Source organism: Rhinolophus sinicus, linkage group LG11, assembly GCF_036562045.2.
Source record: "Rhinolophus sinicus isolate RSC01 linkage group LG11, ASM3656204v1, whole genome shotgun sequence".
Taxonomy (NCBI): domain Eukaryota; kingdom Metazoa; phylum Chordata; class Mammalia; order Chiroptera; family Rhinolophidae; genus Rhinolophus; species Rhinolophus sinicus.
The window spans coordinates 50,178,929-50,193,110 of record NC_133760.1 but is presented as its reverse complement, the minus strand read 5'-3'; the positions used below and the strand labels follow the sequence as shown (position 1 = coordinate 50,193,110).

Below are 14,182 nucleotides of genomic sequence, written 5' to 3'. Positions count from 1 at the left end.
AACAACATTAGATTTATTTTTATTACAAAGATTAAGAAAACATTTTTGTGGAAAAATTTGATTTGCAAAAAGGTGAATAAAACTGCAAAAGATCTGCAGTTTTATAAGTCTCTGTATAATGGGGACTTAAGTGTATCGTCTGACTTTAAATCCGAAAGGATTGTAATTATTTACATTATTACTTGAAAAGCACAACCTTTGCATATGCTCAACTCATAACTGTAATTATTTAAACCATGGGAGAGTGTTTTTAAGGAGTATTGAGTTCACGTGCTATTTTCTTGATCACCCACAACCTTCCATACACGAGTAGGTGAGATCCTAAATCTCAAAGAGACAGGGGTCCGACTTGCTCTCATTGTTTTCTAACTATACTGTAATAGTTTGTTTTCCTGCTGCTTCTTCAGTCCCAGGTGTTGAATACAAGTAGTTCAAAACAGACCCCAGTAATTGCTGGGGGCTGGTCAGTGTTGGCGCAGAGGCTGCACCCCTGGGTCCGAGCTGTTTTCATGGGCGAGGAGACCACCTGCCGACCAGCTGTGCCTGCCCCACTTTCCTTATTAAACCTTTAGAAAATCCTTTTCTTTCCATCTTCCAAAGAACACTTTTCTGTATAAAAGATGCCCCAGATCCTTTGTAAGGTCCATATGCGAGTGGTGCCTCTCAAAGTGCCACATGGTTGGCTGCCGTGCATGTCACCATGGCCTCTGCTGAGTTGTGTCCCAGTTTCCCAAGAATAAAGACATTAATTTGTAAAATTGCAGCAGGACCTGCATTGGTGTGGGGCTCAGCTTTAAACTACAACTCTTCTGTGATGAAGAGTCACTCGTCGCCCCTCAGGATTGCGGATGAGGGGCCACCCAGCCTTGGTGAGAGGGGCACCTGCCCACTGTCCCTTGTGAATTCCCGTAGCTACGTGTCCACTTCTGGGGATTTACCTGCGGGGACACCTGGGCCACTGCAAATCACTCGTAAAGCAACTCGAACATTCATCCCCCAGCTGTCACAAGGAAGGCATATCTGTGCACAGACACAACCCACACGCTGTCTTAACTGAGAACGCATGTTGCAGAACCTCCCTATAACGCAACCTCCTTTCCATGGAGGAGGAGGAGGAGGGGGAGGGGGGAGGGCGAGTTCTGCACGCACAGGAAAATAGGGTCACTGTCAGTCAGGCAGATGTCATGCGGGGTCTCTGGTCCTGCTCCCCACATAAGTACGCAGGACATGGTGAGGCCAAACAGGAACACCCACAGAGCCATAGATAGGGGAGTCATACCACTATAGTTTCACTGGCTTGGAGACACAGGGAGCAAACATCCGCCAGTACCCCAACAAGGGGTCTTCCTGCACCCCCATCTCGCTGGCGGCCGGGCAAGACACACACAGGAAGTAGTAACCACATGATCTGCAAGCCGCCGTCCACTTTTTGCCTGCCAGCTAACCCCTCTTGCTAACTGCAATCCACCGTGCTAACTGTAATCCGCGCTTGCTAGCTCAGCCACCATGTGCTGCTAGCGTAGCCACGGCAGTTATATTAGTGGCCAATGGCTCACTGGTTACAGTTGACAGCCAACTAGCCACAGCTGATGGCCATCCCATCACAGTTGATGGCCATTTACTACCCGAGCCAGCACTTTTCCATGTGAGGCCAAGAGCCTGGAAACTGCACTCCTGGTTCTGTCCCCACATCATATGTACCCCCGGAGGGGCCAGGACGGTGTCAGACGGAGGGTGGCACTCAGAGCCTTTCCACTTCCTAGGTTCTATTTGCCTATCATACTGGCGGTTTTAGAACTCCTCTGTCATTTCTGTAATCTCAAAAACGACCTTTACAAACCTGCCATCCTGGGTGAGAGGAAAGTGCAAACTACATCCGTGGACTGCAGGGGGCGCCATCTTTAGGCCCCGGGAGCTCCTTCGTCATGTCCCTCCCTGGTGTCTGCAGTTTCCTCCTCAAGCTCGGCAGACAAAGTGCGGACCCCGGGGTCGGGGTCAGGGCTGTGTGCAGCCTTCCCTCCTTTCTTCCCTTGGGCTTCGGTCAGTAGACTCGCCTGAGGCTGGTCCACAGCTCATCTCTTAAGTTTGTCATCTTGACAATTTGACTTTCTGCAGTGCGCTGTATTCCTCTGGAAACAAAGCACTTTGTAGAGCATGGAGTTTATTAGAAATAGATTTTATCTGCCGGTGGTATAAATGGGGTTGGGGGTTAGCTGCAAGACACGCACACACAACCACACAGAATGCACACACATGCACACATGCACACACACAGGTGCACAGAGTGCTCAGCCAGCCCCCTTAGCAGGTTCTCAGGTTCTGTGGAGCTGGGGTGGCCGTGTGCAGGGCCCCCACCACAGAGCTGCGGGGAGATCCCCCGGCCACCACTGACCTGCTGCCCCAATAAAGATGTCCTGTGGGGGCCTAAGTGACTTGGGGGAGGGGTGGCTGTTTCACACAGTCAAGGAGATGCTGTGTGTCCACCCTCCCCTCTTCTGCCTCCATGCTGCAGCTGTGGGGAGATTCCCCTGGATGTGGTGGCGCTCGCTGCAATGCGTGCATCCATCCTCAGTTTGAGGGCCTAGGGCCTCAGGACTGGCTAGTCAGAGTGACTTCTTGTGCAGCTTGCAGGTGTGAAATCAGACTTTATTGGTATTTACACATGTATGTCTTAAAGCAACATGAGGACTCTGGTCATGTGCTCGTGCTCACTGTCCAAATACCGACTTCCCTGCACCTGCTTCCCTTCATGGGCAATGTGGCCCGTTCCTGGTGCTTTGGGCCTCTGTGAACGCCAGCTGAGGGAAGGCTCAGTGACCCCACTCGCGTCCCGTGCACGTCCAGCACCCAAGCACAGCCTATCACTCCAAACAGACTCGGTCTGGCTGTCCAGTTGGCCGTGTGGATCTGGTTACAGCAGGACATCTGAGTGGGAGGCCCACGGCTCCAGGTGATCAGGACACAGCCCCTGTGCCATCCCACAGCTCCGTGTCCCCTGTCCCAGTCACATCACGGTGTCCGAGGGGACCAGCACCGTGACCAGGTGTGGGCAGAGCACCTGTCAGTGCTGCGGGGCCCTGGACACAGAGGGGGCTCACTGTCCTCGCCCCTGGCATCCCAGACCCACCTCCCAAGTCTGCAAACATCAAGGGACCTGAAGCCAGGGCTGCAGTTTGCCAAGACTGGACAGACGCACTCAATACATTTTTATCCTTTGTTAAAATAATTATCCATGTAAACAGAAATGATGTTAAGATTATTTTCTTTAAAAAGAGACTAGGTTTCTGTTTCCACCAGATAAAATGCCGTGTCATGTCTCCCTGATGACCAGGTGCCTGCAAACCTCCTTCACAGAACAGGCCTGCTGGGTCCCTTCTAGCCACCTACTGATGGGCCCTGACGTGACCCATGGCCCCTTGGGGCATCTGTTCCGTGGTTGAGGCGCCGGTTGTGAGGGGGGACACACTGCTCCCTGCTGTTGTCACCTGATGCTTTTCTGGGCACTTTTTCTTGGGCCAGGCCAGCTATTGTGGTGGAGAAGCAGGGACGGGGAGCCCAGAGCAGGGAGTTCAGAGAGGGGAGCCCGGAGAGGGGAGCCCAGGAGCAGAGGTGGAGCAGCAGGGGGTGGGGGGTGGCCGGGAGGGGTGGGTCTGCTGGGGCTTGCAGGAGCCATTTCAGGTTAGTCTTAAGTGGGCTTCTAGGCACAAGACCTTCAGACCAGAGGGCTGCGTCGGGCGGAGTCATGTGGGGCCAGTGATGTGGGTCATGCAGAGGACAGGCACCTTCTCCTATCATGAGGGGCCCAGCTCCACCCTCCCCCAACACAGGCATCAAACTTGTAAATCCCCTTGTTTCCCTCCCCAGAGGCTGGACCCACATCTGGGCCAACCAGTGTCCCCTATTCTCCTTGAAAACGGGTATGTCTACACAGCCAAACGTTATGAACAAAACCACCTAAATGCCGGAGTGTAACAATGATTACATTGAAGTCCCGGTCAGTTACGAGGTAACCCCGGTTCCACAGATGGGAGAAGCAAAGACCAGCTGTCCTGAGTTGCCCAGATTTACCCCGGGACATGCCAGAGGGGTGCGCCTCCGTTGGCTCCCCACACCCCGTGGGTTCCGGGGTTCTGGACATGGCAGGGGTGAGGGGTGGGGGCCACTCTAGATGACAGAGGTTTCCGTCTGCAGGAAGGACGGGGTGTGGGAGCCGCGGTGGGAGTGCAGGGCGCTCTCCGAGCCATTCCTGGAGATGGACAGGCTGTGGCTGGAGGGCTGGCTTGGGCACCGGCTTTGCCACTTCCTTCTGAGTTCAGTCTGCACCTGGGGGCGAGGGCAGTGGGGTCAGGGCCTGGAGAAGACCCCCGAGTGAGCTGCTTCCTCCTGCTGCCCTTTGTGGGTGTCAGGGTGGGGACATCTCTCCATGTCTCATCGGATGGACAGGAGTGGGCCTGGGAAGGGGAAGAAGAAAGGGACTGGGGGCTCAGACAAGGGACCAAGGACAGTGTTCCGACTGCGTGGACCTAAGGCCATGAGCTGCTGGCTTCGAGAGCTTCGGTCCAGCGACAGTGGCTGACAAGTCCCAAGCCCGAGACAGGTTAGGTTTTCAGAGGTCTCCTTGGACTCGGGGGAGTCCGAGTCTGGCAGGGACAGTCTCTGCTCAGGTCCCCTCCCCTCCATCAGTCCACAGCAGGGTACTGGGTCCTCACCTAACATCAGCAATAAGTGACGTGGTCTCACCCAGGAACGTCACCATCCAGTCTCCTGCTCTCTAACCTGTGCTGGGGCACCTGGTGGCTGTAGGTGGGCACTGGGTGTATGTTGCCCTCAGCCACCACCCACCACCCTCTGCTCTGGTAGCTGAGGGACATGTGAGTACAGAGAGGCCACAGCAGCAGCAAGCTGGGGGCGGATGGGCTACAGAGCAGGCGCCTGTGAGTTCTGATGACCTCCTGGGCGAGTCCCTGTCACTCCTGCTGATGTTGGGAGGGAGGGAAGCTGAGCAGCGCACGTGACAGGAAGGGCAGCCAGGCGTGGGCTGTGCACACGCGGAAAGGCCACCACAGCTCTGAGGGGGAGATGAGTGACATTCAGAGGGCAGGCCCACAGAGGGACACACTCAGGGCCCCTGACACACCACTGGCAGGAGCTCAGTTCCGTTGGCCTGCCTCCCCCCCCCACCCCCCCCACCCCCCGCCGCTCAGGGAGTGAGAGCGTGACGGTGCCCAGAGGCGGGGTCCCTCCCGACCACCCTGGGGAGCCCCCCTGAGTCAGACAAAACTGGGAGGGTGGCGGGGGGGGGGCCCAGATGGTGCTGGAAGACTGAGCGTGGCCTTGGCTGTTGGGTGAACACCTGCTGGGGGTGGGACTGACCCAACAGAAGACAGGGCCCTCGGTCCCCACTGAGAGGCATTCCAGGGAACCCCTCACAAACCACACATCTGTACTTAGTTCCCAAGGCGTGACAGGGACTTACTTCACTGTTCAGAAAGCAGTAGAGAACTGCCACCACCAAGCCCTGCAGGTGACAAAGGGTGGTCAGAGGCTGTCAGGGGACTCACCCCGTGGGGGACAGCCAGCCCCTCCCACGCATACCTGGAAGGATCCGACACACAGCTCAAACAGGATCTGGTATTTGGAGGAGACGCCGATGGGAAACACAGCAAACACCATGTAGTGGACGCCGAACAGCGGGATAAGCAGCAGGGTGGACTTGGTCAGCCTCCTGGCCCAGGGAGGACACTGAGTGACCGCAGTGTCACGCACGAGCAACCGGCCACAGCAGTCCTGCTCGCTCCTCCCCAGCCCTTGCTTTGTCCTCCCTGCTCTTGGTTTCCAGGCCATGTGAGGACAGTGAGGACAGCTCAGGGCCCAATCGAAACACACACTCATACTCACTTATACTGTGACTGGTCATTGCCTCTGACTTCTGGGGACGTCAACTTCTGCAGTAAAATCCGTATAATACTAACGAAAAGAACAAAATTGACCTGCGCAAAGAGAGACAAAACGTTTGTTCCTGACCCCAGCAAGGGACAAGTGTGTGGCAGCTGGGCCTGCTCCCCATCGCAGGGACAGGCTCTGGCACCTCACTTACAGGCCCCAGGCCCCACCCAGCGTAGCTCTGCCCAGGTCGGAGCTGGACACTGTGTGTCAGCTGCACCACATAGCTTAGGGCCCCGGGTTGCGGCAGTGAGAACGTTTACTTTGAGACATGAAATGGACAAACAAATCTGGCTCAGCTCTAACATGGCCGACTTGGTCAGTCCGACTGTGACCCCCAGGTCCTCTCCCCCACGGGGACCACATACGTGCTCCCCGTCGCCGTCCCCAGACTTCATCCTGAGGGTACACAGTGCACTACGGAAGGAGCTGGTGGCTCCTATGACGGGCTTCTCTCCAAAGACTGGGTACAATGGGGCCATTCCTGTTCAACACGGGACCGCCGGCTCGCTCTCTGCCTGTGTCCAGCCCCACACACACCCCGTGTTTCAGTAGAGACATTACTTACTACGATAGAAATTAAAATTGGCGTTCGTATAACCCACCAGGGACCACTGTGCTCGTTGGTATCCCAGCAGCTGTTGGAAAGAGAAGACGAAAGTCACTACCACCAATTCCATGAACCCAGCTACAGGATAGGGTGCTGCCTGTGGACCCACCCGACCGCTGGCGCCTGCAGGACGAAGCTGGCCCTCCCATTGCAGGCGCGGTCTCCTGGTTTGCTGTTCTGCGGCCCTCCTGACGGCCACGCCCCCTCCTGACGGCCACGCCCCCTCCTGACCGCCCACGCGCCCCACTCTAAGGCACAATTACTGCGCATTTGGAAATCTTGACGCAATCTGTCCCTATCGCGTGGTTTAGTTTTGTTTTATTCTTCTCAGCACGATAGTCTGCTGCTGGGGAGGTGAAACCAAAGTGTAACCCCAGAAGCCAGGAGAGGGGGCAGGTCAGGTCCCTCCTAAATCCGTAACTTCTGGGTCTAACTTGGGAGTTGGTGCAGCTCATCTTCTTCCAGCACACATGAAAACGACCTAACGATACCAGAACTGACAGTGCTGCTCCGTCTCACTCTAAAGGCTGCGGTCTGGGCACAACACTCACCCCGTGTCTTCTAAAGAGAGTCTGGCTGCTGTCCACGCCGCTGTGCACACGGTGGGGATGCCTGTGGACAGACACCTGGTCACACATGGCCCCAGGCAGTGAGCTCGCAGCAGACTGCAGCGCCAAGTGTGGCCTTGGTCAGCCAGGACCAGCCAGGATGAGGGCTTTCTGATGAAAGGAGTGAGCGGAAATTCTTCATAAACATACACAAGCTTGTGCTCATGCCTCATTAAGCAGTGCAGACAATTCAATTCGTGTCTGAAAGTTGACACTTCAGAGGTCCGACACACTTGAGTATTGTTACTGAAGTTTTGGAGCAGATACGTGCACTGACAATTTTGACGGGTATCCCTCGCTGTGAATGTGGGGTCCCACGGCTTCACCCCCTTCCTGGCAGGCCCTCCTGCTCCTCCTCCCACGTCTCCTTCCTGACTGCCACCGCGGGCACGCTCCAGCAGTAGGAGTTTGGAGCAACTTCCGACCAGGTCCCTGGTTCCCAGCGTTATCAAAGTGTTGGCTGTAGGAACCAGCTGTCATCCTAGAAAAGCACTTTCTGATTTGACCGGAAGTGCACCCTACAAAGAACAGGCATCAGGAACCTGGAGGGTTTGTGGGCACACGCGGACTGGTGAGGGGAGTCCTTACCCCATCCAATCAGGAGGTAGGCCAGGAAGCGACGGCCTGGCGAGAACATGGCCACCAGCAAGGTGTGCAGGTACAGCCCCTCTACCAGCAGCCAGTAGAAGTTGGCCATAGTGCAGTATTGGAAGAACACCAGGCTCAGCTTGCAGCCGACCTGGAGCAAGAGAACGTGGCCACACTTGGGGAACAGCTCATGGAAGGCAGAGCTTCCCCAGGACAGCACGTGCACCCCGACTTGTGTAAGAGTCAGAGACACCCCGACAGAGCTGTGGACTGCAGATGTGCACGTGTCAGAGGCCCTGGGCGTGCAGGACGCCGTGGCTCAGGACTTGCTGGAAGCAAACGCAGGTCATGGCAGCTGCACACCACTGTCCAGAGAGCCCCGGACTCCTGAGTGGGTGCAGGGGCGTGGGCCCACTGGCCTGATCGCCCCTCCGGGGCACCTGGACCCACTGTCCCACGTCCTCACCCACCAGGCTGTCCCTGATCCTTCTGTCTGCTCTTCCTCACTACCCTCTCTTAACAGCAGATGAAGAAAAAGGGAAAAACAAAAGAAACTGGCAAACAGATGACCTCCCCCAGAGTTGGGAAGGAGCTCCTACCAGGAAAAGGTCATGTAGCATATAAAATAAACATACTTTATTCCCTCAGACCTTCATGCAACTAAACGTACCAGGTATTTCAAGCTCATGAACAAACAGCAAGTCAAGGCTTTCAGTCACTAAGTCCACAGTGACGTTCACTTCTGTCCCTGTCTATCTTTGCAGCCTCCCCACCCCAGTACACGCACAATGGCCGTACTTACACAGCAGGCTGATGGCCACACACGCAGATAGGCTTCAGTACGTGTGTGGACATCCATGTGGGGGCAGGTGGGCCTACAGCCGTTTCAGGCTGGCCGGCACTGCAGGGCACTAACTGGACCACCTGGGACCCCACCCCCACTCCCGGCCCCCACCTCGCTCTAAGCAGGGGGACAGGGCACCGTCATCCTCAGGGGCAGCACAGATAGCCGAGCACCACCCACTGAATATTAGGACCAGGGCCATCGTACGTGGACAGACGCCATATTAACAAACCATGAAAACAGAAAACCGAACTTCACTAAACTCGTGATTTGTCACCACTCCTGGGAGTAGTCCCAGAAATTGTGTCAGGCATGCAGGAGGCAGAGCTGTGGAGCCCCTGTAGGTGCTGCCAGGCAGTACGGATGGCCAGCTGACACACTGAGGGCACAGCTGGCCACTGTTCCAGACTTTTGGAGCCAAGCAACACTGGTCCAGTCAGAAACACACACAGTCGTGAGCTCTGTCAGAAGGACCAGGAGCCCCAGGGTACAGGTTTTGCACTCCAAATTCTCTTTTGCAAATCAAATTCACCCTTTTGCAAATCTAATTCACTCTTTTGCAAACCAAATTCACTCTTTTGCACTCCAAATTCTCCCTTTTGCAAATCAAATTCATCCTTTTGCAGATCAAAGTTTTCCACAAAAATGTTTTTTTAATCTTTGTAATAAAAATAAATCCAATGTTAGTATGAAGATGCGTGACTAATGAATGCAGTCTAAGTGTGCCTGTTACTGCTGGGACAGTTAAAGAAATTGTGTCACACCCACATAGTAGACCACTGCGCCAGTAGGTTTGGAGGGTTCCCACGGTGTCCTGTTGAATAAGGAAAAAAGATGCAGAAACGTGTATTTAAGATGATTCTACTTTCTTGGTAAAATCTGACAATGCCACGCCTGCATTTCTTTCCCTTTGCTCATCCACCATCCACACACTCTGCGGATGAGAGGTTTCATGAGTAAGAAGCTCTCTGCTGATGTCGTCATCTTTAGCGGTGATTTCAAACACGTCCCTCGGGATGGAAGGGCCTGTGGGCCACGCAGGGCCTCCGGGATCTGCTGCCACCCAGACACGGGGTAGAGACAGGCCCAGGCCAGTGGTCCCTTAGTAGCAGGTCCCCAACCAGACCTGTCCCCTGGCCTGAAGCATACGGCGGGGCCTGGGGGCCTGCACCTCGTCTTCACCTGGCAGCTCCTGCTGAAAGCCAACGCCCAGGTTGTCATCCTGGGCGTCTGGTTGTTCATTTTCTCTACAGTATGGTTTACGCAGGAGTTAAATGAAAACCTCACAAACCAGCGCAGAGGACAGCATCTTGGTGTGCTCGTCTGGGGCAGGGCCCACCTGTTGGCTTCACGTGTGTCCTGTGTCCACAGCTGCTCTGCCCTTGACACGGGGTCCCAAACCAGCGGTCCTTCCAGGGGTGGATGCAAACAGCCTGAAGGGGGCGTGTGTCTGTGTGTGCTGGCAGCTCTCACTCATTCCATTCCACTCACCTGCCTTTGTCCTGACACATGGCCATTCTGACCTGGGCTGCGGGCTGATGGCAGCTCGAAGGCCCAGCACCTCCAGCCCAGCCTCTCCCCTGGGGCAGCAGTGGCAGGTGGGTTTGGCCTGGGCTGGGTGCCTCGCTGCAGAGCCCAGGGCCACCCTGTCCACCCCCAGGCCAAAGGACTCAGGCTTTGGGGGGGCAGTGCAAAGCCCGCAGGCCTCACGTGCCATGTGTTCTGGTCTTGGTGAGAATAAACTGCCCAGGTGGCCCATGTCACTAAGGAGCTGAGACCAGGGGCTCCGCCCTGCACAGACCAGAGGTGGCTGCAGGTCAGAAACCTTCTCTTGACAGGGAACAGACCCATCACCTTCTGAGGACTCTGCCCCTCTTTGGGGGCCACCTCAGGTGTCCCCCTCAGCCACCGATGGAGGCGTTTGGTGCTCAGAATCGGTGAGATTCTGGGATAAAGCAGCAGCACTGCACGTGTCACCTGTCATGACCGGCAGCCCCGGGCTGCCACTGACCAGTCCTGGCAGGGCCTACATGGTGTCTGGCTCTGCTGGGCTCAGCACTCACTCTGCCTGTGACCTCCCGGCCCTGGCGGCGTCTGGGACTTGCTGCCCACCTGCCTGTGTCACCTGTCTGCTGCCAGCCTGGACCTGGCCTGCTCTGAGTCCCGGCCTCTGGGCCAGGTCCCTCTGCTTCTCAGGCCTGAGCCCTCATCCTCGTCCAACCAGGACATGCAGGACGTGTGCAGGGGCGGCTCTGGGACTTCATCCCCATGAGGGTGGAGCTGGAGATAAGGGGCAGGGGGGTGATGAGGGGGAGGGTGGGGCTGGAGTTCCTAATGCCACCCGCCCCTTGGTGACAGGCCGTCAGCAACAGCCTTACCCAGGAGGACGGCTGGTCCGGGCAGTGCAGGGTGCCCGAGCTGGAGTACAGGACGTCATCCTTGACCAGCACCGAGATGGCTCGCAGGATGAAGGAGAGGAACAGGTTCAGGTGGATGTAGTTCCGGGTGCAATGCAGCTTCCTGTGTGGGGGAGGGAAGGGGAGGGGGGAATCATCAAACTGAACTCAGAATAATTGTAGAATTCCTGAATAAATTTAGCAAGTTGCTGAAGCCAGATTAATATACAGAAATCAACTCCCTCCTAGAAATAGTTAGAAATGGAATTTAACAAAACCTGCAACAGCACAAATACGTAGGGATGACAATAAAAGATGTGCATGGCTTTCCTTAGAAAAGCACAAAACACTGAAAGGAATGAAGGAAGCCTAAAGAAATGGAAGGGTCTATTACTGTCCCAGGATGAACGGTTCGTCACCCCTTCTTCCTTCTCTTCTCATCTCTCTGCCCCTTCCCGCTCTCTCACCTGCATCTTCCCACTGAATGGGGTTTGGGGTTTCTCGCCTTCACAGATGAATGCAAGCTGTCCAAAATGTCACCTCCACGTATGGACCTACTGACGGATGATGGGTGCCCTGCAGGTGTGGCTTCCAGAGAAGCCAGATGGGAACCTGCTCTCGGTAGTGGCTGGGACAAAGGCTGGGTCAGACTTTGGAGAACCCGCCCACTCCCCAAGGCAGATGGACGCAGTGCAGGCCCTGCGACTGGCCACCAGGAACAAGGGCACCTCTTCTCTCTAACGGATAAAACCTGGGGGTGGGGGGGTGGGGGCGAAATTACAAGCTCCTATAAACTGCATCGCAGCCACTGTGTTGGCAATCTGGGCTGCTGTCCCCGGGGCAGGAGGCCCTTGGATGGGCTCTGTCCAGTACCCGGATACCGGAGTGCTCCAGGATGGTGGCCGTGGTGACCGCCCGCGGCTCCCACACAAAACCCGGAGTGTGTTTGCTACCTGCGCCCTCAGCACACTTCAGGACTTGGTCTAACAGATAAATCGCTTACTTTCTCTGTGTACAGAGTAAGGACACAGTTACTTAATGCTAATGCTCTCTTAGCTTCTGGAGAATAAATATTCCATGACTGCGAAGAATTCCTTTCCTGGGTCTATTTACCGGGACAATAGTGCTTGTCACTTTTATAATTAATACATTTTAGAATCCATGCACCCTTACAGTTGTCCAGCTACCTGAACACATGGGACAGGTGGGGGAGCAGAGGGGATGGCATGTGAGTGGCCCAAGATGGCAGCATTACAGGCAGAACCAGCATGATGACGGCCACGTATAGAGGACTCGCTTACTGCTCCTAAACCCACGCGGTTCTCTTAAAGGATCGCATCTGTGTTTTTGACAATTTCCACATGCTCTCGGGTGGCTCAGTAGGAATCTGAGGGAAACTGCTCATGTCAACAATATGGGTAGTTCAGCTCTTTAAAAATAAGCTGAAAATGTTCTAGCTCGTTACCCTGTGCCCCCTAACCTCCCCGAATTTTTCCTTTCTTTTTTATCTTTAACAACTTAAAGATTTAAAGGTGTATAGTAAAATATAGAAGATAGTACAACAGATATTAATATTGTACCAGTGTGGTTTTTTTTAAAGAACTAGAATATAATAGATGTTCCCCACATTTTTCTAAGTAGGGTTGTGGGCTAAAGATACTGACTTATTCTCTCTGAGAATAACCAGCCACCTGACATAGGTGCGGTGCCTGAAAAATAAAAAGTGTAGTTTAATTACGTTTGCTGGATTTCTCAGTTCTTTTCTCCATTTATTCATTTATTTTACTTTCCAGTATGGCTCTCCTAATGAGTGACTTGTGAGGTTCTAAAGATTCTATTTGTTATACCACTGATTCTATCTGAATATTGATCAGTATTTGAACTATATTTTAGCAAAGAGAAATAAGACACATGGTGATCAAAACCCTGTTAAAATAAGCCAAATATCATCCATTTTGTTTAGCGCTAATGATGCTTAAGACATAGATTTAATCCTAGGTATGCCTACTAGCTTTTCCCAGACAGAAACATCTGTTCTGGGAGCAAAATCTCTACCCTGGGACCCTGAGGAACCAGCTGCTACAATGTATTTCATTAGTTACCCAAGGGAGTTGCTACAATGTATGTCATTAGTTACCAAAGGGAGTTGCTACAATGTATGTCATTAGTTACCAAAGGGAGTTGCTACAATGTATGTCATTAGTTACCAAAGGGAGCTGCTAACATTCAGGTGGGGGTGGGACCCTACCTTCACTTCCAGGGGGAAAAACAGGCAAAAGTTAGAGTGCTTGCCACATGCTGTGTGGACTCCACTAGCATCCACACTTTACAGATGCACCAACAGGTTAAGTAATTTGCGCAAGGTCAAACAGCCACCAAGAGATATACCCAGGACTGAACCAAGGCAGGCTGACTCCTGCGTCTGTCTGTCCGTGTCTTGAACACATTGTATTGTCTCATGAGAGCCTGGGTGGCCCACATGTGGGTGCTTCTCAAAGGGGGTGCTGTTGCTTCTGTATGTTCAAAGCATTTGCATAATGGCTGTATTTAGTAAATAACAGTCGGACTGAATTTTCATCCAAGACCAGCATTACTTCTTTATACAAGGAATGCAGAGTATTTAAATAAAAATGTAAGTGTTGGCATCCCATTTCACACTGGCATCTCCCAGGGAGCTGGGTTGGCTTAGCACTCAGAGAGAGCTCAGGTAGTAGTCTCCTCTGCACCTCTGATGGATTAGCTGGCTAAATGGTAATTTCCCCATCTTGTGTTCTTTGCAGAATTGCTCATTTCTGCTGCTTACCTGAAGAGGCAAAGAATGACGCTTCCTGTTGTAAGGGAGATCAGCGAGACACTGTAGCCCAGGGTGTAAACAGCCTTTACCAGAATATAAAACATGATCTACAAAGAAAGGAAAACACGTCTGTGAGCCAGCATGAGACAAAGGGACAGGTCCCAGATGCAAGGATGCCGCTGTTCCCTTCACAAAGGGCTCCTGGCTGCTGATGGCCTAGAAACCACGGGACAGCATAGTTTCAGAGTTCCACCTCCATCCTGAACCAAAAAATTACTCTCCTCTTTAAACACCCAGGCTTTTCCTTACAGTTCATTGGGAATGACTTTGGATGGTGGCCGTAAAGCAAGTCCCCGCTGGAGAGACGTGACCTGCCACCCTTTGGGACAGCAAAGTGGG

General features: G+C 53.8%; 1 protein-coding gene across 5 annotated transcripts in view; it reads right to left on the bottom strand.

Moving 5' to 3' along the window:
* Positions 1–3,167: 3,167 nt before the first annotated feature.
* Positions 3,168–14,182, bottom strand: part of VIPR2 (vasoactive intestinal peptide receptor 2) — an 84,830-nt gene continuing 73,815 nt past the window's right edge. For 2 of the 5 annotated variants that reach the window (XR_012490265.1, XR_012490264.1), the window contains 10 exons: positions 13,793–13,890; positions 10,972–11,113; positions 7,750–7,900; positions 7,105–7,165; positions 6,512–6,581; positions 5,899–5,990; positions 5,596–5,725; positions 5,477–5,518; positions 4,710–5,068; positions 4,206–4,323 (listed from right to left, as the gene is read on the bottom strand). Coding sequence is in view for 3 of the 5 variants with exons in the window: in XM_074315022.1 (XP_074171123.1) it covers positions 4,165–4,323; positions 5,477–5,518; positions 5,596–5,725; positions 5,899–5,990; positions 6,512–6,581; positions 7,105–7,165; positions 7,750–7,900; positions 10,972–11,113; positions 13,793–13,890 (945 nt within the window). In the remaining 2 variants the exon portion in view is untranslated. Of the gene's footprint in view, positions 4,324–4,709; positions 5,069–5,476; positions 5,519–5,595; positions 5,726–5,898; positions 5,991–6,511; positions 6,582–7,104; positions 7,166–7,749; positions 7,901–10,971; positions 11,114–13,792; positions 13,891–14,182 lie in introns of all 5 variants that reach the window. The other 3 variants (XM_074315022.1, XM_019742520.2, XM_074315024.1) reach the window with 2 other exon arrangements.